Genomic DNA, 23,387 nt, shown 5'->3' on the forward strand with positions numbered 1-23,387 from the left:
CTCTTATTTTTCCCTGGTTTTGATTTACAGAGGGATTTTCATTGAGGGTCTCTCCTGTGTTCTGGATGGAGTATTTGGGACAGGGAACGGATCAACTTCTTCCAGCCCTAACATTGGTGTCTTGGGCATCACAAAGGTATGTGCTTTACCTTGGTTACTCTGTGATGTATTTTTATCTCCTCTGGTGGGTGGCTCGTGGCATTTTCATGTTTCCCAGCATGATCCTCTTCCAAGAAACCATACTGTTTACCACACTTTACACAGTGTTCTGAGTTTACCTGAACATGACAAACTGTATAGAAATTGCTATTCTTTGGGCTGTCTTGATTCTGAAAACATCACTGGAGTACGGACTGGGGTTAATGTCTCACTTGAACACTTGAGGTCCTTGGGTTTTATTGGAACCTGTTAGAGCTAAGTCCAGAGGAGGGCATGGAGATGCTGTGAGGGCTGGCCCAGAGAAGCTGTGGCTGCCCCATCCCTTGCAGTGCTCAAGGCCAGGTTGGACACAGGGGCTTGGAGCAGCTGCTCCAGTGGAAGGGGTCCCTGCCCATGGCAGGGGTTGGAACTGGGTGAGCTTTAAGATCCCTTTGAACCCAAACCATTCCACGATTCTATGATTTGTCTGTGTCTGTTGACACAGCTGGAACAGGAGCTACAGTCAAGGTAGCTCTAAAGTTAAATGCACCCTCAGGACTTGTTTCCATCATGGTCAGGTCTTAAGGCCCTGAACATTCTTAGGGAATTACATATTTTTGGGGTGATGCTCAGTGAAATATCTAAGCACTTGAGTGCCTTTGTTCCCATGTGGGACTGGATGTGTGCTTGAATGCTTTGCTGAACTGGGAGACCTTGGACTGCAGGCAGACTTGCTTGATATTGTTAACTTAACCTTGTTTAGAAATCATCAGCAGGGACAGTAAGAGTAATTTATGTTGCAGATAGGTACATCTTGTTGCACTGGGACACTGTAAATCTTCATGTGTACAAGATAGAAAACAGATCTGACAATAACTCATCCCTCTGACTAAATCCACTGAAGAGGATGAATTTCTCTTCAGCCATGTTTTCCTCTGGCACAAAGGCTGATTCTGTTCGGGTTTAGGGTGGAATCTAAATGCTAACAGCACCATCTGCTGACTGTGTCAGGCTTCATTCCGTTGGGGATGGAAATTTCCTAGAAGAAATTTCACTTGAAAACCCCTGAAATAAAGGTTTATTTTCTTCTGCTTCCTCTCTGCAGTTACTTCATAGGAGTGGATATGAATTAACAGCACTTATTTATTCACAGTCCACAGCAGCACGTGTATGTTTTGCTTTGGAACAATGGAAAATGAATGTAAAACTGGCAGCTGTTCCAGAGAACAGAGTTAACTACAGTCTCCTCTGTTCGGAGCACATGATGGAGAGTGAATATGCCTTATCCAGAATGGCACAGCTGGATGGCTCTGCTCCAGTGTTTTGTCTTGTTTTCCTGTCTGCATGCTCATTCCTAAAAACCTCATACTTTTCAACTTCAATTTACATCAAAATAGAAGTTTGGCATGTAGATACTCTGCTGTTGGTTTGGGAGAGGAAGTCTTGAGTGGGTAGAGAGTCCTGGTGATCCCATTAGGCCAGTGCAACAGTTGGGAAAGCATTTACTCCCTTGACATTAGTATATGATTACACTTAGAAGAAGGCTTCAGCTGGATGTAAATAGTGCAGAGTCTTTGAGTTAGGCTGTGACTGAGTTTTAGTTGGTGAGAGGAGACAGTAAAGTCTGGTTAGCTGGGGCAAAAGCCTAGGCAGCTGATGCCGAAGTGTTGATGATGAAATAGATACTCAGGTAAGGGGCCAGCTACCATATCACACACTCCAAAGTAATCACATAAAGTGTGTCTACAGGAATAAATACATAGTTTGGGAATAAATACATATCCTGGGAATAAATACATAGTTTGAGCTAAATGCTCACCAGGATGCTTTGAGTCGCTTTGAAAAGGAGCTTAATTTGTTTGCCTTGTAATAGTTCAGCATTTGAATAAATATATGTCTTTGTTATGTGAATGCTGTAAAGAATCTGCCTGTTTCGTGGTGGAGGATAATTCTAGAGCAAGATGCTGGTGGTCTGAAGGAAATTAATCTTTGTATGAAGCAGAGAAAGGTGGAAGCTGATTTCTGTTGTTCTAGTGAAGACCCTGATTTACTGGTGTAGCTTCTGTTTGTAGGTGAACATATCTCACCTGACAGCTAAATAGTGAAGATGGGCATTGATGGTGAATGCCCCATTCCTGGCAGTGTTCAAGGCAAGGTTGGACACAGGGGCTTGGAGCAAGGTGTCCCTGTCCATGGCAGGGGTTGGAGCTGGATGAGCTTTGAGGTCCCTTCAACCCAAACTATTCTGTAATTAACAAATTTGTATCTACTTCTCTTAATAGGTTTTAACAGGAAACCTACAAAGGGCTTCAGTATAAGCCACCGTACCAGTGTAACCGGTTGGGTTGGTTTGGTCCCTGGGGCACCTCTTATGAATTATAGAATCCCAGACTGGTTTGGGATGGAAAGGACCTTAAAGCTCATCCAGCTCCAAGATGCTTAAAACAAAACTGGGAAGTGTAGGCATTTGGTTTCACAGCATTAGCACAGCCGTGATTTGCATGTGAAGTGAAGTCACTTCTGATCTCAAAGAGGGATGTTATAAAATCAGTTGATAATCTTTGTCTAGAAAGCCTGCATCTAGTTGACTCTGTGATAGGTAACTAATTCCTGCATTCATGGGTGAAAGGGCAGCAGCATATGGATGTGTTCTTCTTCTCTTCATTTGCCTTGCAATGGATGTTTGCCATCTCCTAGTTATGATCTGTTTTCTTTATGGGTCTGCACCACATTTCATGGTAACAGTGGCTATAGTGGTTACAGATGGCTTTAAAGATGACTTGATGTTAGGGAAAACAAAATCAAACAAAGTTATGTTATAACTGGAATGCAGCCATGTTTCACTTGAGCCCTCCAAGACATTTGCCAATGTTCTACAGCCTGTGTTATAACACAACCAAAAAGCTTGAAGCTTGAAATGCAGAAAAGAATAAGAGAATGAAAAGGCATCAAATTGGACTAAATGTGGACTTTTTCCTGTGTCTTTTCCCTTTTGTTCTGCAGGTTGGAAGTCGCAGGGTGATTCAGTATGGAGCAGCCTTCATGCTCCTGCTTGGGATGGTTGGCAAGTTCAGCGCTCTCTTTGCATCACTGCCTGACCCTGTGCTCGGTGCCCTCTTCTGCACTCTCTTTGGTAACGTATGTTTTTTGCTCCTCCGTGTACTGCATGGCCAGATCTTTACTTCAGTGCTCCTCTCTATGTATGTTGCTAGCTTCTTTTGAATAAGACTATCTAAAAGCTGGGATTTGTTTTATTTCCTTAGGGATGATCACAGCCGTGGGTCTGTCTAACCTCCAGTTCATCGACTTAAATTCTTCTCGGAACCTGTTTGTCCTTGGATTTTCCATTTTCTTTGGACTCGTCCTTCCAAGCTATCTCAAACAAAATCCACTGGTCACGGGTATGTGTCTCTGCTCATTTACATGCAGCTTACTTTTACTGAATAAGAATAAGGGGGAAGACCAAGGTGGAGCTTGGAGGCTGGGAATTCGTTTGGGTTTTGACATTTTATGTCACTGGAGACATGTATTTGGTGTTTATTTTTAAGGGAAATATTAGCTAACTTTTTATATCTGTCACTTCAGAACCAGCTATAAGAGCATATCTGATCTGTTTCAAGTTGCTCAGAAATGTCCATCATTCAGGCAGAGTTAGATGACAATATATTAATGCAATGTTCTGCTCTGAAGTCTTGCCCTTTCAAAAAGTGAAGGTTTATAAAAGGAATTACTTGAGTCCACAGGATTTTACATTATGAACATTTCTCCTTTTTCCAATTTGTAGTTTTCCATTCAGTTTAAATGGAGCAGTTGTCTGCAGTAGAAGCTAAAAGGGCATTTCATGACATTTGTATAAGCAATGAAAGCTTCTGGAGTTACACTTTGGGAAAGAAGGGGTCCCTGTGGTGGACTATGTCAGGTGAAGGTTCTTCTGCATGTATTCCCAGGTCGTTTTAAGGATCCTACTTGAGCAGTGAATTCAGTAGCAAGTTTTGCCTTCATGTACATCAGTAGGACATGTATATGTGTGATGTAAAGATGGGATTCTAAGTGTTTTTACCCTGTTCTTGTAGGCATAGCAGGCATCGATCAAGTCCTAAATGTCCTCCTCACTACAGCCATGTTTGTCGGTGGCTGCGTGGCGTTTATTTTGGATAACACCATTCCAGGTCAGTCATTTTACTTGAGATAACATCTGCCTTTCTGAATGGAGGTAGCACAGCATTCCATGGAGGCAGGAGATGAGCAAGAGGGTACTGCTTTAGTTGTTGACTTCTTCAACACCTCAAGCAGATTGCTGACCAGCCACGTGCCTCAAGGAACACTTGGTTAAGGTCACCCATTTTACTAAACATATGAAATAGCTGATAAAAATCAACCCAGAACAGTCATTTTCAGAAGATTGTTGCTTTAAATACTTCAAAGATCCAAACCTGTTTCCATTCATTGGAGAGCAAAAATTTGCCTCGACTTCCAGTTACAAAATAAACCAGATAACAGCCATTTCCAGTAGAGTTTTCCCTCTCTTCCTGCCTCTTTGTGGAGTCTGGAAGATGGTTTCATTGCTTTGCTGACCACACTTGGGGTCTTCTTTCTTCTCTTAACCTCTACTCTATGTGTGTTTAAATGAAGATACTTACAGATGTATTTTTTCCCCTTTTGACTTCTAGGGAGCCCTGAAGAAAGGGGAATACAGAAATGGAAGAAGGGGGTTGGTAAAGGAAGCAAGTCACTGGATGGCATGGAAACATACGATTTGCCTTTTGGCATGAACTTTGTTAAGAAATACAGGTGTTTCAGCTTCCTGCCCATCAGCCCAACCTTCATGGGTTACACATGGAAAGGCTTCAGGAAAAGCAGTAACTGCAGGAGTTCAGATGAAGACTCAGAAGCTACAGTATAGCCTTAGCTGAAATTCTATTATCTAGTTGTAGTAAAAGATGTATTTGCGGTTTCTTGCTGATTAAGAAGCATTAAAATATATGTTTTGTATATCTGCATTTAAATTCTGGAACCAGAGCTGAGACAGATTTAAAAGAGAGAAAAAAAAGCTTTCCTGTTGTGGGTGATGGCACCAGATTTAGTGTCTCTGGGTCAAATCTGCTGATGCTCCTCTGTGTGATTCTCCAAAGCTAGAGATCCTTGCTCACCTAAGCCTGGGTATTTGAAGTGGGGCTTAGTTTTCCCAAAGTATGGAGGTGCTGTTGACAGATGTTCCTACTTACGGTGATTGATGTAAGGCATTGACTGGCGGTTTTGGCACGTTCATTGCTGGCAATGGTAGTTATGCCAGAAAATCTGAATCCAGTGAGAACAGGGGAGGGGTGGATTTACTTCTAGTCGTGTCACATCCCATACATGTTGTTTTCTACGCGTTGATTTGCACATTCCATGTTTTCAGCCCTTTGGAAACCAGACTCAGTTGATCCTGGCAAAATCATGAGGGTGTTCCTTTGAATTCCTGATCCTTCAGCCCATATCCAGTGTTCAGACAGAAAGTTTCTGTGATAACTTTGCCAATGCAAACGACTGACTGCTCACAGCTTAAAGCTGTAGAAGGAACCACTCACTTCATCTCACTTTGCCTTTTCTGCCTGGCATTTAACCACCTGATTAGAGTGGCCAGAGCAGGTTTTCTTTAGAGGATCACATATAGCTTCGGTTTTAGAGACATGGAAAACCTCAGGCTTCCAGATGGAGCCCAGTAACAGTTTTTACAGCCCAATGCCTGTATCCAGCAGGACATTTCCTGGATAAAAATGCTCATTTGTTGAGCAGTTTTAAGCAGTTAACGTGTGTATCCACACTGTTCTTCATACAGGGTAAGCCACATGGTCACAGCACTGCCGGCATTCCCTGGTTTGGATCTGTGCTGAGTATTCCCAATTGGATATCAAGAGACGGTGCTGCCTACAAGCAGCTTATGTTGCATTGCCTTCTCTCTTTGTGGGGCTTTGGACTGCTGCAGAGGTGATCTTGAGACACTCCATTTGATGTCCTCACCCACTGGATGGTTTCACGGGTATTGGGTCCAGTCAGGGCACCATTCAGATCTTTTTTTTCCTGGAATAGTCTCAGCTCTGATGTTATGTGGGTGTTCATGCTCATCATGCATTCATAATTAAAAGTTTTATTCATGTTTAATGTTCTTACTATTGCAAGTTAGTTTTTAGACTTTCAGTGTTGGCCCCAAAAGCGTTTTTAAGCTGTGGAGATCATCAGGGAAATGTAGTGTAATGTAATTTCAAGGCCAGTATGCTCTACGGTGCTTGCATTTTGTATTCCTGGGAAAAACCCAACAGTAGATCCTGTAATTCACTCATATTTATCCAAGTTTGACTACTGGACAGGAGCGCAGGAACTCTGTTTTCTCTGAGTCTACTTCCAGGTGCATTTGTTATTGAAGCATGGAAGGGTTGGGGTGGGGAGGGCAAAGGAAAGAGCTTACCAGATCAGTACTGAGTAGTGTAGAGTTGGAATGATTCCATTGATAACGTTCTCAGCATGCCATGGCTGTTTCCAGCAACTCTTTTATACCACTTTTTCCATAACAAAAGCATGTGTTTGTTCCTGCTTCAGGGAACTTTCAGTAGTTTGCGGTCTTGGTGTCAATTGGACTATGTTGAAAGCTGCTCGGAAGAGTTCTAGTGTAGTAGACAAGGTTAGTATTGCCTGTGAAACCAAGTGATTTTAATCATTGTTCAAGTTTTCCTCTTCAGGTAGAGAGGGGTTAGGTTTCCACATCCACTTGCAGGTAGTTTGAGTACGGAGACCTCTAATCAGTGGCACGAAGCTTCCAAATTTCCCAACTTTTATGTGCAACCAAAGATGTGTAGGAGACATGGGAGAGGTAAAAGATAAATATATATATACATATATATATATATAAGGAATACAAATAAAAGCCACCTATGTACGGTGGTTGTAAGGATGTAAAATGCCAAAGCTGGTTATCTTCTAAGTGTTGAGAAAGGGAGGCAAAGGGTTTTGTTTCATTTAAACAGTGCCACCTCAGCTCTATTGGGATGTCAAGTCCAGCCATGGCACTGGGCACAGAGAGCCATGGGGCTTTGCTGGCTTCTCCCCCCATATACACTTGATAACTGAAATGCTGATGCAGTCGAGAGACGAGGTGATGAGAAGTGGCATTTCTCTTCTCTCACCTTGGGCTGTGCGTGTTCTGTATTGCCATCATACGGACTGGGTTGGGCTGGAAAGGACCTTAAGATCATCCAGTTCCAACTCCCTGCCATGGGCACCTTCCACTAGACCAGGTTCCTTCAAGCCCAATCCAACCTGGCCTTGAATACTGCCAGGGATGGAGCTTTCACCATACTTCAGGCAACCTTTTGTAGTGGGAAGTGACAATTACAGTGCAACGCATCCAAGGATGCTTGTTCTTCCTCCTTGGAGCAGAACACTCCTGTCTTGCAGCAGAGGAAAGACCATCCGAATCAATCAAATCCAGTTACTGTTTAACTGTTGGATTTAGTTCTTTTTGTGACTTTGGGTCCTACCATGCTGATCCTGTTGCCTGGCTGAGGGAAGCGCAGTAGCATTTAGCCAGCGTGTTTGCTGTTCTAGCCACTGACCTTGATAACACTAAAGCAAGTAGTTGTAGTTAGCAGTCGTTTTTGTAACCAGATTTGTGTCTGTAACAACTCTCTCCACGTTATTATGAACATGAAGGGTTAAAGAGGAGCCTCAGGTTTGGGAAGATCTGCTGAAGCACCTGTGATGTGTAGTGAAAGGGTTAGGATGGAGTCATTGGCAGTACCTTGACCATGCAGCTGCTGCACCAGGCTGTGCTTTGGGGAGCAAAGGGTGGAAAGAGAAACTCCCCTTTCTGGTGCACCTGAATCCATCCCAGAGCTGCCAGTTGAAGCAGATGCATTGCTTTATGAGGGCAATACCTCTGAATTGCCATGTGGGTTTTGCCATCGTGGACCTTAAATCTTCCTTCCAGGTCTGCTTTTCCAGGCTGGCTGCTGTGGACCAGCCTGGTGCTGCCGGATGGTCAGCAAGAGGATGAACTTACAGTTGTAAAAAGCATTTCAGTGCATCGTGTTGGTGGGTTCCATCCAGGCTTTGCTGTATGAGCCTATAGAAACCCACTGTAAATGCTATACTGTGTTTTTCCCTTGCTGTGTTACTGCCTTTCAGGCTGAACTAAAAACCACCCAAGGGAAGTGACACCTGAGAGGTTGAGATAAGAGGCTGTGAGATGTTTCAAGCAAACATTTGAAGAGAGAAGGGCAAATATTCATGGTAGAAATCTCATTTTGTCATATCAAAGATGGTATCAATGTACACTAAAAAAACCCAAAACTTGGGACTTTTGTAATTGATATTCTCTTGTATTCTTTTGTTTAGGTTAAATTAAGGATTCTTGCTAATGTTCAAACACGTTTTCTAAAGTCAAGACTTGCAAATTATACCTCTGGAGATTGAGGTTTCATAGCCAAGAGCTATAACTTCATGTTGTCATATCAGAGTGCTTTGGCAGAGGGACTGAAATCAGGTACCTCGCTCCTTAAAGTTCAAACCTTCAACCCAGAATTTGCTTTTCTGCCTTTTTAATACTGACTTTAAATATGGCAACTTGGTTTGTACATGAATATTGCAGTATTTTATTTCCATATATTAAAAAATAACATTTCCACTCAGGATCACGAGCGCCGTGGTCCTGGGAGGGAGTGGTATGATTGTCATGACAATGTCATGTGATGGTAGAATTTCTTCATTGACGAATCTATAGTAGGTGTGTATACTTTATTTACCCATTTTTCTGTTCCTACCAAAAAAGAAAGGGTTTCTTTTCTTGTTCATCTCCCTACTGAGACCTTGGTACTCCCGATGCAGATTGGCAAACTGAAATCCTCGGTCCTGCGTATACCACAAGGAGCATGTTCAGAGCATTGCATCCTGTGTTAAAGGTATTGGAAAGGGCATCATTTGTGGTCCAAACAGCACTCCAGGCACACGTGGTTTAAAAGCCAGCTTCTGATGGCTTGAGTGAGCCATTGGATGCAGCCTAAACCAACCTGTGCTTGACTGCATTTGTGTCTCGATGTAGAAGCGCATGTGTGCCAGACCAGCATGTCCTATGGTGTTCCTTTCACGTGGCCTTCTGAAACCAAAAGCGACTTCATTTTCCCTCTTTCCTGTTGTTTTAAGGGGGTGGGGAGCAGCAGGTCACTCGTTTTGGCAGAAAACATCCCTCTTGGTGCATGTTTCTTAGGGTTTCTTCAGGCTTCCGGCCATTGGGCCATGGGATGACAGATCCTCTGTGCTCACACATCCATACAGCTCCAATGGGTCATTGCAGTATTGGAGGAGGCCACGACTTTGCCAGTGTTTTGCTTCTGCCCATGGGTCTGTACAGCTTCATGCTGGGCTGCATTGAAGTACTGGGGATCCGTGTTCAGAGCCATCCAGAACCTTCCTGTCTCGTTCCAGTTTGTGACTGTGTGTTGTCAGCCGTACCTATTGCTAGGAGAGGTAATAGTTAGGATTGCCTTGTGTCCTATCTGGCATTGACTGCATCATCTTGCTGCCAGTCCAAATTCTTCTACTTTGTCTCTTTCTAACAACCTTTGGCTTAACAAACTATTGACTGTTCTTAGGCAGTGGGGATAAATAGATTCCTTCTCTGTTTCCCATGACTTCGTGACTGACTTGGGCTGTAAAACACTTGGGTTTTGTTAAACAGCAAGAAGAGGGGTTGGTTGGTTGTTTTTTCTTCCTTTTTGGGTTTATTTTTTGTTTTCTGAGATGTGTAATTCTTTTATGGAGGGTTTTTTTTATTATTATTATTATTTCATCTTTTTTTTTTCTAACATTGCTTCATTAAACAACTAAATATTTAAAAATGTAATATTTGGACCAGATGTTGTGAATAATAGTAGATAAAGCTATTTTATTCTGTATTTTTAAAGCTGTTCAGTATAAATAAACGCGGGCATAGATGCAACGTTGGCAGCGTGGTGGTTCCCTTCCTTTCAAACATCCCCTTCACATTCCCATTGGGAATGCAGGTGATGTAAAGACCAAGCAGCTCTTTGTACCCTACAACCCCCAGGCCTTCTCCTGACCCTTCTAGCTCTCAGCACCAAACTTATCCCATGAAGACACAGTGAATTCCTTGGGTTTCTTTGGTCTGCAGCTCCTGGGTTTGGTGCATCCCTGCTCCCAGCCAAGATGTGTCCCCATGGAGCTGCTGCTGACCCCTCCATACCACACTTTGCCTAAGTTGGGTGGGAGGAAAAATGGCCCAAACTCACCTAAATCCACATCAATAGGGGGTGAAAGTGGATCTGGGATCAAGCTGTGGGATCAAAGCCAAAGGAGCAGCTGGTTAAGCAGCACCAGGGGTTCCTCATGGTGCCTGAGCTGGGCTGGGTTTGGATGTGTGCTCAAAACCACTTTGCTCTTAATCCTGGTTAATCCTCTGTGCTATGGGATCAGAGCTCTGGCAATGGCTCCGTGTTCCCCTTACATCTTGCCTGGATCAACATCCAGCATCAGCTGCATCAACCCACTGAGAAGGGCTTTATCCTAAGCAGCAGCTCAGAACCTGAATGAAGCATCCTCAGCTGGAGACAGGCAACTGACTCCAAGACACATGGACTGAGGACAAGCAAAGGCCTCTTCAGGAGCCAGGTCTCTTCCCATCTGCTTCCTGGAGGCTGTGTAACAGCTCCCAGATGCTCCCGATGTGTATCCACATGCAATATTGTTTGGTATTTACTGACAATCACCTTGGGGGTCTTAAAGCTGCACTAATGGGAAGCTGCACTAATGGAAGCTGCCAGGGGATGGGAGGGGGGAGTTCAGATGCTTGCTCAGTTTGGGGGGAAATAGTTGGATTTTGGAGAACTTTGGAGCTGGTGCTTTATGCTTGGGCCTGATTGAGGTCCTTGACCTCCAGGGGAATGGAAATAGAAGTAAATCCATTGGAGCTGATGGTTTAAAAGGCATCGATCGTGTTCCCTGTGTGGTGTTTAGTGCAGGAACACTGATGTAAGCAGTGGTACAGGGGCTGAGGCATCCTCTGCAGCTGAGCACAGGCCCTGCCTCTGGAGCATCCTGCTGCATCCTTTCCCCAGGCCTGGGAGGGATGCTCAGCTCTGGTCTCCTCCTGGAGAGGGTTTGGTTCCTCTTGGGCTCCTTATCCTCACACTGGCAGCCTGTGTCCCCTCCTTGCAGGGGGTCCTCATAGGGCAGGAGCAGCTCAAATCCCTTTGCTTTAGGGCACAAACGCCTCCATCCAGGCTGATCCTTTCTGAGCCACCCCCTGTACATTGAAAGCAATGAGCCAGGATGTCAGAAAATCGGGATTTAACCCCAAATTCCCACAGCAAAACCCTCGATTTCTTGTTTCCCCTTTTCCCCTGCACAAGCTGGGAGCAGGAGGTAGAAGCTTTTCCCCTTCTTTGGGGCTAAATCCCAGGGTTTCGGGGCTGGCTCTGCTCCATTGTGCAGCAGGGCCAGGCTCTTCCCATGACAAAGGGCCTCTGAGCTCCGCCAGCCCTCGGAAGATGCTGCTGGAATACAAATCCAACCCTCATCCCGGCTTCTGCCGAGTCAGGCTTTTCCCAAGCCAGATGGCTCCTCCTGAACCTCTCCTTTACATCCAAATCACACGAACCCAGGGAAAAGCAAGCAGAAAGGGTTGGCTACAACCCGTGGGTATAAGGAGCTGCTTGTTTTACCCCAGCGCCTGCTTGGATTCTTCCTTTGTTTTATGCACTTGGAGGGTTTTTTTCCCTTCGTGTGGGCTGATTCAAGGCGAATTCCTTAAAAAGGAGGAAAACAAAACGTCTGGAGCAGCCCCAAAGCGCTGGGAAAGGTCAGGAGCAGACAAAGGAGGAGGGACACAGCCGCAGCCCTCCTTAATCCCCACAACTCTTCCCTGCGGAGGGGCAGGATGGGGCCCGCAGGCCGGGAGCAGAGGATGGAGCCCAGGCACCGCTCCGGAGGTAACCGTGATCCCGACCTGCGCCAGGGTTAAGATCCAGGTAGATCCAAGCAAATCTGAATGGATTTGTTTCCATTTATTTCCTCCTTAATCTTCTCAGGAGTGGGTTTGGAGCCGGATGGGACCCCAGGGCCATGGCCCCATTGCACCACCCCAAAAGCAACAGCAACATCAAAGTGTGATGCTTGCGTGGCTCCAGCATGGAATATCACAGGGTTTGGGGAGTTATAAGACAGGAATAACCCCTTTAGTCAATGGGATGCAGCCCAACAGGCTCCCTCTGGGAGTCCTGTGCAGAGCTGGGGCTGACTCTAAGAGCGTCTCCAACCTGGATGCATGGGATGGGGCGCACTTTGGGATCCCTGGCACTGGGAATGTGGTCCTGGTCCTCGGTGCCAGCAGCAGCGCATCCTGTAAGAACCCGGAGCCGGAGGGGGTCAGGGCCGGAGCATCCTTTGGGACCCCAGGCCGGGCAGGGGGGAGGCAGGACCCGATCCAGGGGCATCCTCTGGGATCCGCGTTCCCGGTGTCCTTCGGGATGAGCCGAGAGGGGGGACCCGGGATCCCGCAGCCCCGCCCCGGCCCCACCCGCCGAGGGGCGGCCCCACACGGGCACCGGCTGCGGAGCTGGACCGGCACTGGGTGAGTGCGGGCGGGGATCCCCATCCCCATCCCTATCCCTATCCCTGTCCCTATCCTCATCCCTATCCCCATCCTTATCCCGGTCCCTGTCCCCGGTGCGGCGGAGCCGGAGCTGCCCCGAGCCCGTTCCGCAGCCGGTAGAAGGGGAAGGCGGCTGCGCCTTGCCCCGGGGCAGGAAGAGGAGAGCATCCGGTCCCTTCTGCACCCCCCGACCCCTGTGTGCATCACCGGGGGCCCGCAGGGACCCCCGAGCCGCCCGGTTCCCATCACACCGGGTTGGGAGCCACCGGCTCCCTTCTCGTAGCCCACCACAAGCCGCTGGTGGCCACCAGCTCTTTGGAGGGGGGTCCGACCTGCTGAGTGTGGCCAATGGGTCCCTTTGCTGGCCCCCGAGCGAGGTGGCCCCCCCATAGCATCACCCACCGGTGGCTCTGCCGCCCCTCACCGCTGCCCCGCTGTTCCCTGTGCAGGACGGGGCTGGAGAACAATAGTGGAGTGGAAAACAATGGAGCTGCTGCACCTTGGAGCGTAGGGATGCCGGACGGAATTCCAGCTTCAACATAACCCCTTGGGCCAGAGCCGCAGCAGCGTCAGGTTGTGGGAGCATCCGTGGAGCCAAAGGATCTGCCAGGACGGGGTGAGAGCACTCGGGTGGATCACATCCCATCATATCCCATCGGTGTTCCAAGGGGGAATCGTTGCCTCCGGATGATGCTGTTGGTTGTGTTGGGGTCCAGGCTCCATTGGGCTGGTTAAAAGCCACCCGGGATGCAGGAAAGCACCAGGGGTTGTACAGGGGGAGCATCGCGGCCTCCCCCGGCAGTGGGATATTCCCACAATCCCTTGCATGGCCGGGGGGAGCAGGGAGATGTCAAAGAGGCAGTGGGGATGCTTCCAAAGCAGCGGGAGGGGGCCAAGAAAGCAAAACCCCTTGGAAACTGCTCCTTTCTGTGCAGGAGCAGGGAATGATGTCCTTTTCCTGCTGAAAACATGGTCTTTGGGGTTGGTTTTCCTATACTTCTGGTAGGTTTGGGGTTGTGCATCTCCCCAGAGCTCAGTACAAGTGCACTCTCATCCCTGCTCCATGCAAGGCACCTTAAGCATGGCCAAGCTCCCTCTGGAGCTGTATGGATGCAGGGAAGGGCCTTGGGAAGGTTGTTCTTAGGGAGGGGAATGAGCCTGGGGCCCATCAGACCTAAAAAGCTCCTGTGGGAGCAGCCATTGGATCATGTTGGAGGGCAGAGAGGGCTGAAATCCTCCTGCCATGTGCGCAGAGAGAACCCATTGGATCTGATGGGGTTAAAAGCCATTTGAGAGGTAGCAGCAGAGGGAAAGCAACAGCTCGGGGTGGGGAAACTGAGGCAGGAAGTGAAGACAGCACCGAGCAGCAGAGGTTGAGCAATGGGATGGACGATTCCCGTGGTTCCAACCCTTTCATGTTGGCCTTTTCCAGCCTTTTTGGTAGCCCATCGGGGGCATGGGGGTGACTGGGATCTGCCTATGGATCCCCAGCCCCTTCCACACCCAGGCCGGTGCTCTCAGGAGCCCAAATAAGGAGGAATTTGCCCTTTCTTGCTGCTCAGAAGGGGATGTGGTGACGGAGTGAAGATGGTGGTAAACAGGAAACCAGGTTCCTTAACACAGGGGGGTGAACCTGCCCTTTGGGGCTCCCTTCAACCCAATGGGAGCGTGTTTTCCCAGCTGGATTCATCCCATCATCCCTTTAGATGGAACCAAGGCTTCAGCTTCACCCCTTTGTATCACCACGGTGCCATGGAGTGAACCCCCCTTTGGTCCCAAAGGCTGTGCTGCTGGAGGGGGGAGGCTTTCACCCATTTTGGTATTTTTGGCCCCATTTTGCATGAACCAAGCAGCTCCTGTGTCACTTCACCTCCCTGGGTGCAGCAGGGCCTCAATGGGGACTTCCCCTGAGCTGCTCCATCCGCTTTCAGGGGCACCCACAAGCGAGATGCTTGTTTCTGCCGTTCCTGTATCTCACATCTGGTAACCCCAGGGTCCCTGCAGCACCCATCCCAAAACTGGATCCAAATCCCCTCCTGATACCATTGTTGAGGGTTGTTATTGGGGTTGTTCCCTGCTCCTCACTACATTGAGGGGCTGGATGGGGACCAGAGGATGGGTGATGGAGCTGGAGCAGGGCCTGGAGCACAGGAGATGGGGATCGGCTGAGGGACCTGGGGGGTTCGGATGGAGAAGGGGATGCTCTAACAGGGCTCAGTGGTGGCCTTGGCAGTGCTGGGGAAGGGTTGGATTTATGAGCTCAAAGCTCTTTCCCAACCTGGTTGATTCCATGATTCCATGGATGCGGCGCAGGAGGAGGTTGATGCCCATTTGCCATGTGGGATGCGCACCCGGCTCCTCCGGAAACCCAAAGCTTCGTCAGCTTTTCCGTGTGGGTTTATTTAGGCTCCGGGTTCCTCTTCTGCTTTCCCCATGGGCCCATTTCCTGCCCTTCCCCTGCCTCCTTCTGCCCACTCAGACACCAGCTTTGCTTTGGCCACCTCCTCAATGGTGACACACAACAGTGTTGCTATTGCATAGAATCCATGTGCCGGGATGCATCCCAAAGTGTGGGGTAAGAAGCAGGAATCTCCTCTGTGCTGAGGTTATGGAGCAGGTCCCTCCTTCAATACAGGCCTTGATTGAGTCATTTATCTGCCTGGATGTCATTGTGGGATGGGGTGTGCAGGAAAACAGGCAGGATCCCATGGGATGGGGAGGAAGCACGTGGTGAGGAGGGAGGTGGAAGACAACAATGTTCTGTGGATCAAATGCTCTTCTCTCACCTCTGTTTCTCCTTTTGGGATGAGGGAAGATGAAAACCCATCCATAGGAATTCCCATAAACACCCAAGGAACAGCCTGGCCTGAGAAGCCCTTTCTCATTGCTCACAACCAACCCTGATGTTGCACTTCCAGGTCTCTCCAGAGCCTTATTCCCAAAGCCCCTGAGGCTTTCACATGGAAGTTCATTTTAATCCCACTTTGTGGCTCCAACCCAGGGCCATTCCCAAGGTGGGATTTTGGGAAGGGGATTCCAAGTGTTTATAGGAAAGAAATTGGGATGCTTTGTCACTGGAGGGAACAGCACTGTTAAAACCAAGGTTGAGGAACCAGCTCTTGCGCCTGCTGATCCGGTCGGATCCAGCTGCTGATCCAGTCGGATCCAGCTTCCTTCTCCAAAGCTTTGCAGCAAAACCCGAGTGAAATAAAGGCAGAAAAGGGACAAATCCCACTGACAACCCTCCCACTTCCAGGCCTGGCATTGCCGGGACACATCTGTGGATGCTCCAAATGCAAATGCCAGCGTAAGCGTATCCCGCCGGTATTAAATATTCAGTGAGTTTGCACCACCTCTCCCCTTATCTGATTTCCCCTCCCTCATTCCCATCAGTTTTCCCACAGGATCCACATCAAACTTCCCCCTGCGGCTGCATCCGCCGGAGCCGTTTTCCCAGGAGCAGTCCCACATCCCAAGCACTTTATCCCTTTGCTCCCGTCTCCATGGGCGCCCATCAGGGATGCGCTATTGGGGCGGTTCACACTGGTGCTTTTCTCTCCTCCCTCTTTGCAATTCAGCTCCCATGAAAGAAGAGCAGGAGGATGGATTACGGAGGCTGCGAGTACCCGGTTCCCTGCGGGAAGGACAAGTACATCTCCAAGTAAGATCCAGGGCTGGAATACAGGGATATCAGTGCTGGGAGATGGGAAGTTAACCTCAGTGCTCCGGGTGGGGGATTTGAGCTGGGAGGAGTGGAGGGACTCTGGGATTTAACTTGGTTTGGATTGGAAAAGCCATTTTGGGGCAAGAAATGGTGATTTCCTTTAAAACAATGGGGTTGTTGATGGGATTTGGAGATGTTTTCTTTCTCAGGAGCGTGGCCAAATGCTTCTATAAACCATGAAATAGTTCATGGAGTTCATGAAATAGAGATTCTGCTTTAAAAGTCCCCTTTAGGAATTGCTCTTTCATTCTTTGGCAAAGAAGTAAAATGCTTCCCAAGTTCCAAAGGGGATTTTTTGGGGAGATAAAGCAGCTTTGTGCTATTTCCCCCTTCTTTTTACTTCCTCCAGACCCCAAATCCCTGTGCTTTGTGCTTCTTTATACGGGTCTGCTGATGCTGAGCATCCTCGAGCCACCCAGCTGAGTTAAGGACAGCTTTGTGATGGAATGCCAGGGGCATCGTTTCCCAGGATCCCAAGCTGGGAATGGGATATCTTTAATGTTCATTGGGATCTCTGTAATGTTCATTATTCATTTGCAACTGGAGCAAGGCTCAGCCTTCATCCCAGCCCAGTGTCAGGCTATGGAGCGAGATGCTGATGGGATGGACTCGCCTATGATAACTTGTGACTCCAGCATGACCCAAGGGCTTGGATGCTCCCAAAACACACTCCTTTTTCCAGCCTTGTGACCACATCCCACAAGGTCTGACACGTTTCCTTGGGCCTTTTCCCAAGGTTTATGGTTGCAGGGAGCTTCTCCCTCTAAGGATTGACCCCACAGTGGATACCCCCAGCAAGGGATACCTAAAGGCAGCAAAAGACCCACATTTGCCTCAGATGAAGCTGGTTTGGGTCCCCCTGCAGTGGTGCAGGTTCATCAGTCAGCCTGACACTGGAAGCAATTCCTGCTTTCTCCCACATTCCCACAACTCAGGGCTGCTTCCAATGCCCTCCCCTTGCTCCTCCATGCCTTTTCTCACCATCTTTCCCATTTTCCCCCCCAGAAATGAGCTGCTTTTACACTTGAAGACATACAACATCTACTATGAAGGACAAAACCTGCAGCTGCGGCACCGAGAGGTAAGAAACCCCCTTAGAGCAGGGACCCAGCAGCCAAAACCCTATGGAATGGGGTTGAATTCCCATTAAAAGCATCATTCCTTGGTTCTATTCCTTGCTGTTTGCATCTCGGAGCCTGAGCTTCCCATCTCTCATGCAGGAGGAAGGTGAGCTCATCGTAGAGGGGCTGCTGAACATCTCCTGGGGCTTGCGGAGACCCATCCGCCTGCAGATGCAGGATGACAACCAGCGCATCCGCCCTCCACCATCCTCTTCCTCCTGGCACTCGGGATGCAACCTGGGAGCACATGGGTGAGGAATGGGAGAAGGATCATGGGATTAGGGAAAAAAGAGGGGAAAAAGGGGGAGGTTCAGGTTTGCTTGCGCAGGTTGGGTGCTGGAGCTTGTAACAAGGCACTTTTGGGATTCAGCATCCCTTCCTGGGAAGGGCAGCTAGGATAAGAGCCTCCAAAGGGTTTTGTTGGGAGCAGAACAGGATTTGGGACTTATTGAATGACTATTGGGATCCAAATTTGGATGACAGGATGACTATCTGGGACAACTAGCTTGTGCTGCAATCCTAAGGGATGGTTATCTGCCAAATCCGAGGGAGAACAGGCTGCTTCCATCCTGGAAACAGCAGCATGGGGGCTCAAAGGGGAATTTATCCCCGTTCCCATCCCTGCTACAGCTCTTTGCTAACAGGACATCCATCATTATCCATTGCCAGGTCCATGCTGAAGCCCAGCACCTTGCCAGACATCCAGGTCACGGATGCAGAGGCTGTGCCAAACACAGAGGCTCCCCGCAGCTGTGCAGGTGAGCTGGGCATGGATCCGGATGGATTTGGCTGGGAATCGGGAGCAGCTGCTCCATGCTCCAGTTTCATTAGAGAAAATAGGGATTTATTCTCTCCAGCAATCGTGTCCTCATTGTCCCCCAGGTTCCTTTAAGCCATTGCCCTGATGCTGAAGCCTTTCCAAAGGGATTTTGCTCAGGGAAGGGATGTGGTGAAGAGGAGCTTGGAAAGAAATAGGGGGATGAAGCAAAAAGCCTCGTGGGATCATAGGGAAAAGGATGTCGGCACTTCCCCTTCCCGGAGGCTCTGCTTTTAGGGAAGAAGAATAGGGCTGTTGGGAAGTTCCGTTGCCATGGGGAAGTCAACACTGCTGCCAAGTGTTTTCCCCTCCCTGGTTTCTCCTCTGTATGGAGGGGGAAGAGCCCATCCACTGGTGCTTCATTAACCCCTTGTTTGGCAAGCACAAGGTGCCTCATCAGCCATTCCCACTGGGAAAAACGGCTTTATGCATTTTTCCCATTAAATCAGGGCATTTTGCAGGGTTTTCTGGCTATTTTAAAGGGTTTTTTTGGGGGGGAGTGGTGATATTTGTATGGAAATATACCCTGCAGACAGAGAAGAAGGAGCCAACCCTTCCAGCTCCGGGATGCTCACCCACTTCCCAGCTTGGGAAGTGCAAAACTCATTGACCCATGAAACCCTTTGCCCCGTCCTTCATCCCTCCAGCTTTTCCCCTTTCTCTTTGTGATCTATCCATGCACAACACTTATCCCCCCCTTTAATTCAAGCTTGCCCTGGTGGTACCCACACCGCATCGCTCCATAGAGCTACCCCATTTGAGCCCGATGACGTTAATCCTCCGCCAGTGCATAAGAAAGAGCTCTTTTATCCCATTTCTTCCTCAAAAGCCTGTTCAAATCAGTGCATAACATGCGTGCCCAGCTCCTCCTGAGTGCTTAGTCACTGTGGCCTGTGGTGTGCATCTGGAGAGGAGAGATTTGTCTCGCTGCAGACATGCTTGGAATGAAAACATCCAAGCTTGAGCCCCAGAGGTTCATTAAAAATGGATGAAGAGCTGGTTTATAATAATCTGGAGCCAGTTTTCACACAGAGATCTGAGGCGCTGGCCTCGTTTGTCTGTTCTCATTAAGGGAAAAGAGAAAAATGCAATAGTTAGATAAGGAAAAAGCAAGGAAAGATGCTCCAGCCCCTGGGACAAGAGGCTTTATCCAGGTAGCAGCTTGGATTTAAGCAGTTCATTATGAATTAATGACCTCCTTTAAGAGAATAAACCAGTAGCTGTCATGGTTTAAACTGGTGGGTTAGACCTGCACTGGGCAGTCCCACACATGCATCCATGGGGGGATTCCCATGTGCTCCCTTCCAAACTCATCTCTTCCAGGCACCAAACCCCAAGCGGAGGAGACGCCGCAGCTGATGCGGACACGGAGCGATGTTGGGGTCCGGCACCGGGGCAGCACCCGCACCCCCGGTGAGCAGCGGCGCATCCGCCGGCACCGCTTCTCCATCAACGGGCACTTCTACAACCACAAGGTGAGCTCCATGCTCCCCAGGACCCATCCCTGTGGGAGGAATCCAAGGTTTAAATGGGCTTTGCATCCCACAGACATCCGTGTTCACGCCGGCGTACGGCTCCATCACCAATGTCCGCATTAACAGCACGATGACGACCCCTCAGGTCCTCAAACTGCTGCTCAATAAGTTCAAGGTACTTGAGGTTTCCCACCCTGATGCTCCTGGGATGCTGTGCATGGGGGGAGTTATACCCCATGGGTACAAAGCGCAATGGCAGAGGGGAATAATGGGGTATATTCCTTAAAGCTGGGGGAATCCTGGGTGGAAATGTGGCCCTTTAGCAGTGATTTATGTCTCCATTCAGATTGAGAACTCAGCGGAGGAGTTTGCTCTCTACATTGTCCACACCAGTGGAGGTGAGTATCCAAACCCCCCCATGCATCCATGGCAAAGCCCCATCACACACTGGGACATCCATCGGTGCTTTTGGCATTGCAGAGAAGCAGAAGCTGCGGGGCAGTGATTACCCCCTGATCGCCCGCATCCTGCAGGGCCCCTGCGAGCAGGTCTCCAAGGTCTTCCTTATGGAGAAGGACCAAGTGGAAGAAGTCACCTATGACGTGAGTTTGCACATGGGATGGGCTTGGGATTCAGCTGGGGATGGAATAGGGGGTGGACATAGAAACCGAGCCTGGTTTGGTTGGAAGGGAGCTTAAAGCTCATCCTGTTCCAGCCTCCTGCTTATTGTTTGCTGTGAAAACAGCAAGGTCTTAAATAAGAACAAAGCTCAGTTTAGCTTTCTGGAGCCATTTATTTCTATAGAAATGAATAGAAAACCTTCACTAAAGAAAAAGGCCATGAATATTCGCCACAAATTGCTGTTAGCTGCCTGCTCCCTCCATACACTGCTTCTAAAAGGCTTTTAGTTCACTTCTCTGCTTTGAGCCCTCATCTCCCTATGAAAACTCCCCATCTTATGGCAAAAACCTTGTCCTGTGCCTAAAGAGCAGCTTTAAACCAAGAACAAACGCCTGCAGCCCTGTTTTACCACCCCAAATCTGAGCACCGAGCAGCAATAGCTGCACAGCCTCGGGTATAATTCATACCTTCCCTGCTGGGAACCGCTCTGCGGGGTGGGAATGGCTCCGTTGTGCCATCTGCCGGCTTCCTCCCACCTTCCTCCTCAAACCAGAGCCAAATGAAGCCCTTTTGGGGTGTATTTGTGCTTACAGAGCACTGTTTGCATGGGCTCACTATAAGAAGGAGCCAAGTCTTGCAGCCAGGGGGTAAAGCAAGTGAAGTTTATGGGTGTTTTGTCCCCTATAATTAGCTGGCTGTGTAGGGAAATGTGGATTCATTTAGGGTTTGTTGTGAAAGGCAATGGGGAGTCCTTGATTTCCCAGTTAAATTAGGGGAGATGATTTATTTTATATATATATCATTTATACATATCATATATATATATTAGATATATGTATCAGATAGATATCATTCAGATGATGCTGAAGGGTCATGCATCACCCTTTTCATGGCCTGCCTTGGTGTTCCTCCTCCACCCAGGTAGCTCAGTACATCAAATTCGAGATGCCCATCCTCAGGAGCTTCATCCAGAAGCTGGAGGAAGAGGAGGATCGCGAAGTGAAGAAGCTAATGCGCAAGTATGTAGGGCTCATCAATGGGAGATGCTGGGAGTTAAGGACATGGTTGGGGGGTTATTGTGGTGCTGAGCATTAATTCGCACAGCTTTTTATCCCTAATCCATGCATTATTCCAAGGTTTTCTTGCCTTGATGCCTCAAACATCCTCTTTTCCTTGTCCTTTGCCTCTCTAGGTACTCCATCCTCCGGCTGATGATAGAGCAAAGGCTGGAGGAGATATCCGAAGGTCCAACAGCAATGTGAAACGCTTCACCAGCTCCAGGTTGCATTGCACCAAGAGCCATTTGCCTGCAGGATGCACTGTACCAAACCCCAACCCCACATCATTCCCGGAGCGCTCCCAGTGTCCTCCCGGATCACTCCGGCTCTGAGCCAACCCATCCTTCATCTGCGCAGCATCCTTTGGGTTTTCCTTGTCTCCCAATGGGAGTTTTCCCAGCAAGGCTCTGGGCATCTTCAGCCAAAACCTCAAATCCCTGGAAATCCATGAGCAGGATGAAGCCACTGAGGATGGGGACAAGCAATTCCAGGCTCTGTTGGAGGATCCTGGCTTCAGCAGTGCCCGTATGGGGCTCCCTGCATAGAACCCACCCCTTGGTGGCAAGAGCACAAACAATTCCTCTTTTCCCACCTGGAAAAGCACATTCCTATGGCAATAATCCGCAGGTGACAGGAAGCTTTTGTAAATGGAGTGGATTTTAACACTTTTGCTGCCCAAAACGAACCTGGGGACTGAGGGTTGGAGTTACAGCAAAAGAGTAAAATCCCCTTTTGTTCCCAGCACATCCCCTTAACCTGCATCTGGTCTCATAACCCCCATCCTGATCCTTTCTAATTTGCACTAATGTTAGGGAAGGAAAAGCAAACCACGATGTCAAACCTCTCTGGTAGCTGCAACATGCCAAATTATGCTTGGGGGAATAGGGGGTGGTGAGGAGCATCTCCCAAAGGATGCTCTATGGGAAGCAGGAGGGATGGCAAGAGGAGGAGAGGCAGAAATAAAGGGGTTTATTCTCCACGTGGGTTTTGCAGCACATTGTCCTGGGCTCAGCGGGACCAGGATTGGGTCTGTTACCCCCATCCCACCTGGAAAACCCTCTTTCCTCCCAGGCTAAACCAGCAATATCCATTTGATACCTCGATATGAACTAAAACTAGCGACTTTCTCCTTCCTTTTGAGTCTTTGCAATGCATCTTTGTAAGGTTCGGGGTCTGATTGTGATGGTGCCTTCATCACCTTGAACATGTGGATAGGGAAGTATTGCACAGCAAGACAAGGTCTTTGTGTGTGTGAAGGATGGTTCTGTTGGGTAAGAAGGACACAAAACATGAAGCAACTTAATACAGAATGAAGCCCCCTCGGGTTAGAGCCTGGTTTGTTCAAGCTCAAGCACTGTGTGGGTAGAAACGCTACTGAAATGGGCTCTATGGGGAGCAGGAGGGATGAAGGGAAGATCAAATCCTGCCTGAATCCCAGTGGAGTTTCCCAAGGAAAAATGTTCCCTTTTTGGAGAGTCACAACCAAATTGCTGGAGGATTTGGGGGGCAATATTAGGCTGTTGTAGGGTTTAGAGACTATTAGTGACTATTTAGCCCCATGCACCATGGGTGGTGGGCTCCATCCTCTGGCTATTTCTCTCCCATAAGGTAAAACTCACCTCTAGAACACCTCTGCATTGCTGAGCCTGGTTTCAAACACTGAGGGCTTTACAGCTGATGTATGAAGGGGTTTTTGCCCCTTCGAGGCTGAGCTCTGCATCCCCAAGGTTATCCCCAGCCACACTTTGCTTTCTCTATCCAGCCCATTGAAGCCCATTTATCCCTCCCCG

General features: G+C 48.5%; 2 protein-coding genes across 3 annotated transcripts in view; both read left to right on the forward strand.

Annotated features, from left to right (window-relative positions):
- Nucleotides 1-10,111, forward strand: part of SLC23A2 (solute carrier family 23 member 2) — a 49,535-nt gene extending 39,424 nt beyond the window's left edge. Inside the window, exons 12-16 of the mRNA XM_034070397.1 lie at nt 31-136; nt 3,142-3,271; nt 3,402-3,539; nt 4,212-4,307; nt 4,809-10,111. Coding sequence (XP_033926288.1) covers nt 31-136; nt 3,142-3,271; nt 3,402-3,539; nt 4,212-4,307; nt 4,809-5,041 — 703 coding nt within the window. The 3' untranslated portion in view covers nt 5,042-10,111. The remainder of the gene's footprint in view (nt 1-30; nt 137-3,141; nt 3,272-3,401; nt 3,540-4,211; nt 4,308-4,808) is intronic.
- A 1,890-nt stretch (nt 10,112-12,001) lies between these two features.
- RASSF2 (Ras association domain family member 2) lies at nt 12,002-22,730 on the forward strand. Of its 2 annotated transcripts, none has more exons than XM_034070617.1 (12): nt 12,002-12,158; nt 13,231-13,397; nt 16,360-16,442; nt 17,511-17,586; nt 17,726-17,877; nt 18,296-18,384; nt 19,767-19,918; nt 19,992-20,093; nt 20,265-20,316; nt 20,399-20,520; nt 21,461-21,558; nt 21,732-22,730. In XM_034070617.1, exons 3-12 carry the CDS (start codon nt 16,384-16,386, stop codon nt 21,799-21,801), a joined length of 972 nt encoding a protein of 323 aa, XP_033926508.1. In that variant the 5' UTR covers nt 12,002-12,158; nt 13,231-13,397; nt 16,360-16,383; the 3' UTR covers nt 21,802-22,730. The 2 variants fall into 2 exon arrangements, with proteins under 2 accessions (XP_033926508.1, XP_033926507.1); XM_034070616.1 differs by lacking the exon at nt 12,002-12,158 and adding an exon at nt 12,652-12,760.
- The last annotated feature ends 657 nt before the right edge of the window (nt 22,731-23,387 follow it).

The sequence above is a fragment of the Melopsittacus undulatus genome, chromosome 18 (assembly GCF_012275295.1).
Source record: "Melopsittacus undulatus isolate bMelUnd1 chromosome 18, bMelUnd1.mat.Z, whole genome shotgun sequence".
Classification (NCBI taxonomy): Eukaryota; Metazoa; Chordata; class Aves; order Psittaciformes; family Psittaculidae; genus Melopsittacus; species Melopsittacus undulatus.

Bases quoted from the DNA above. Each gene is read 5' to 3' on its own strand.
- RASSF2 (XM_034070617.1), top strand. From the start codon at position 16,384: ATGGATTACGGAGGCTGCGAGTACCCGGTTCCCTGCGGGAAGGACAAG. The intron at 20,094-20,264 runs GTACTTGAGGTT...GTCTCCATTCAG, and splicing joins TGCTGCTCAATAAGTTCAAG to ATTGAGAACTCAGCGGAGGA. The intron at 20,521-21,460 runs GTGAGTTTGCAC...TCCTCCACCCAG, and splicing joins TGGAAGAAGTCACCTATGAC to GTAGCTCAGTACATCAAATT.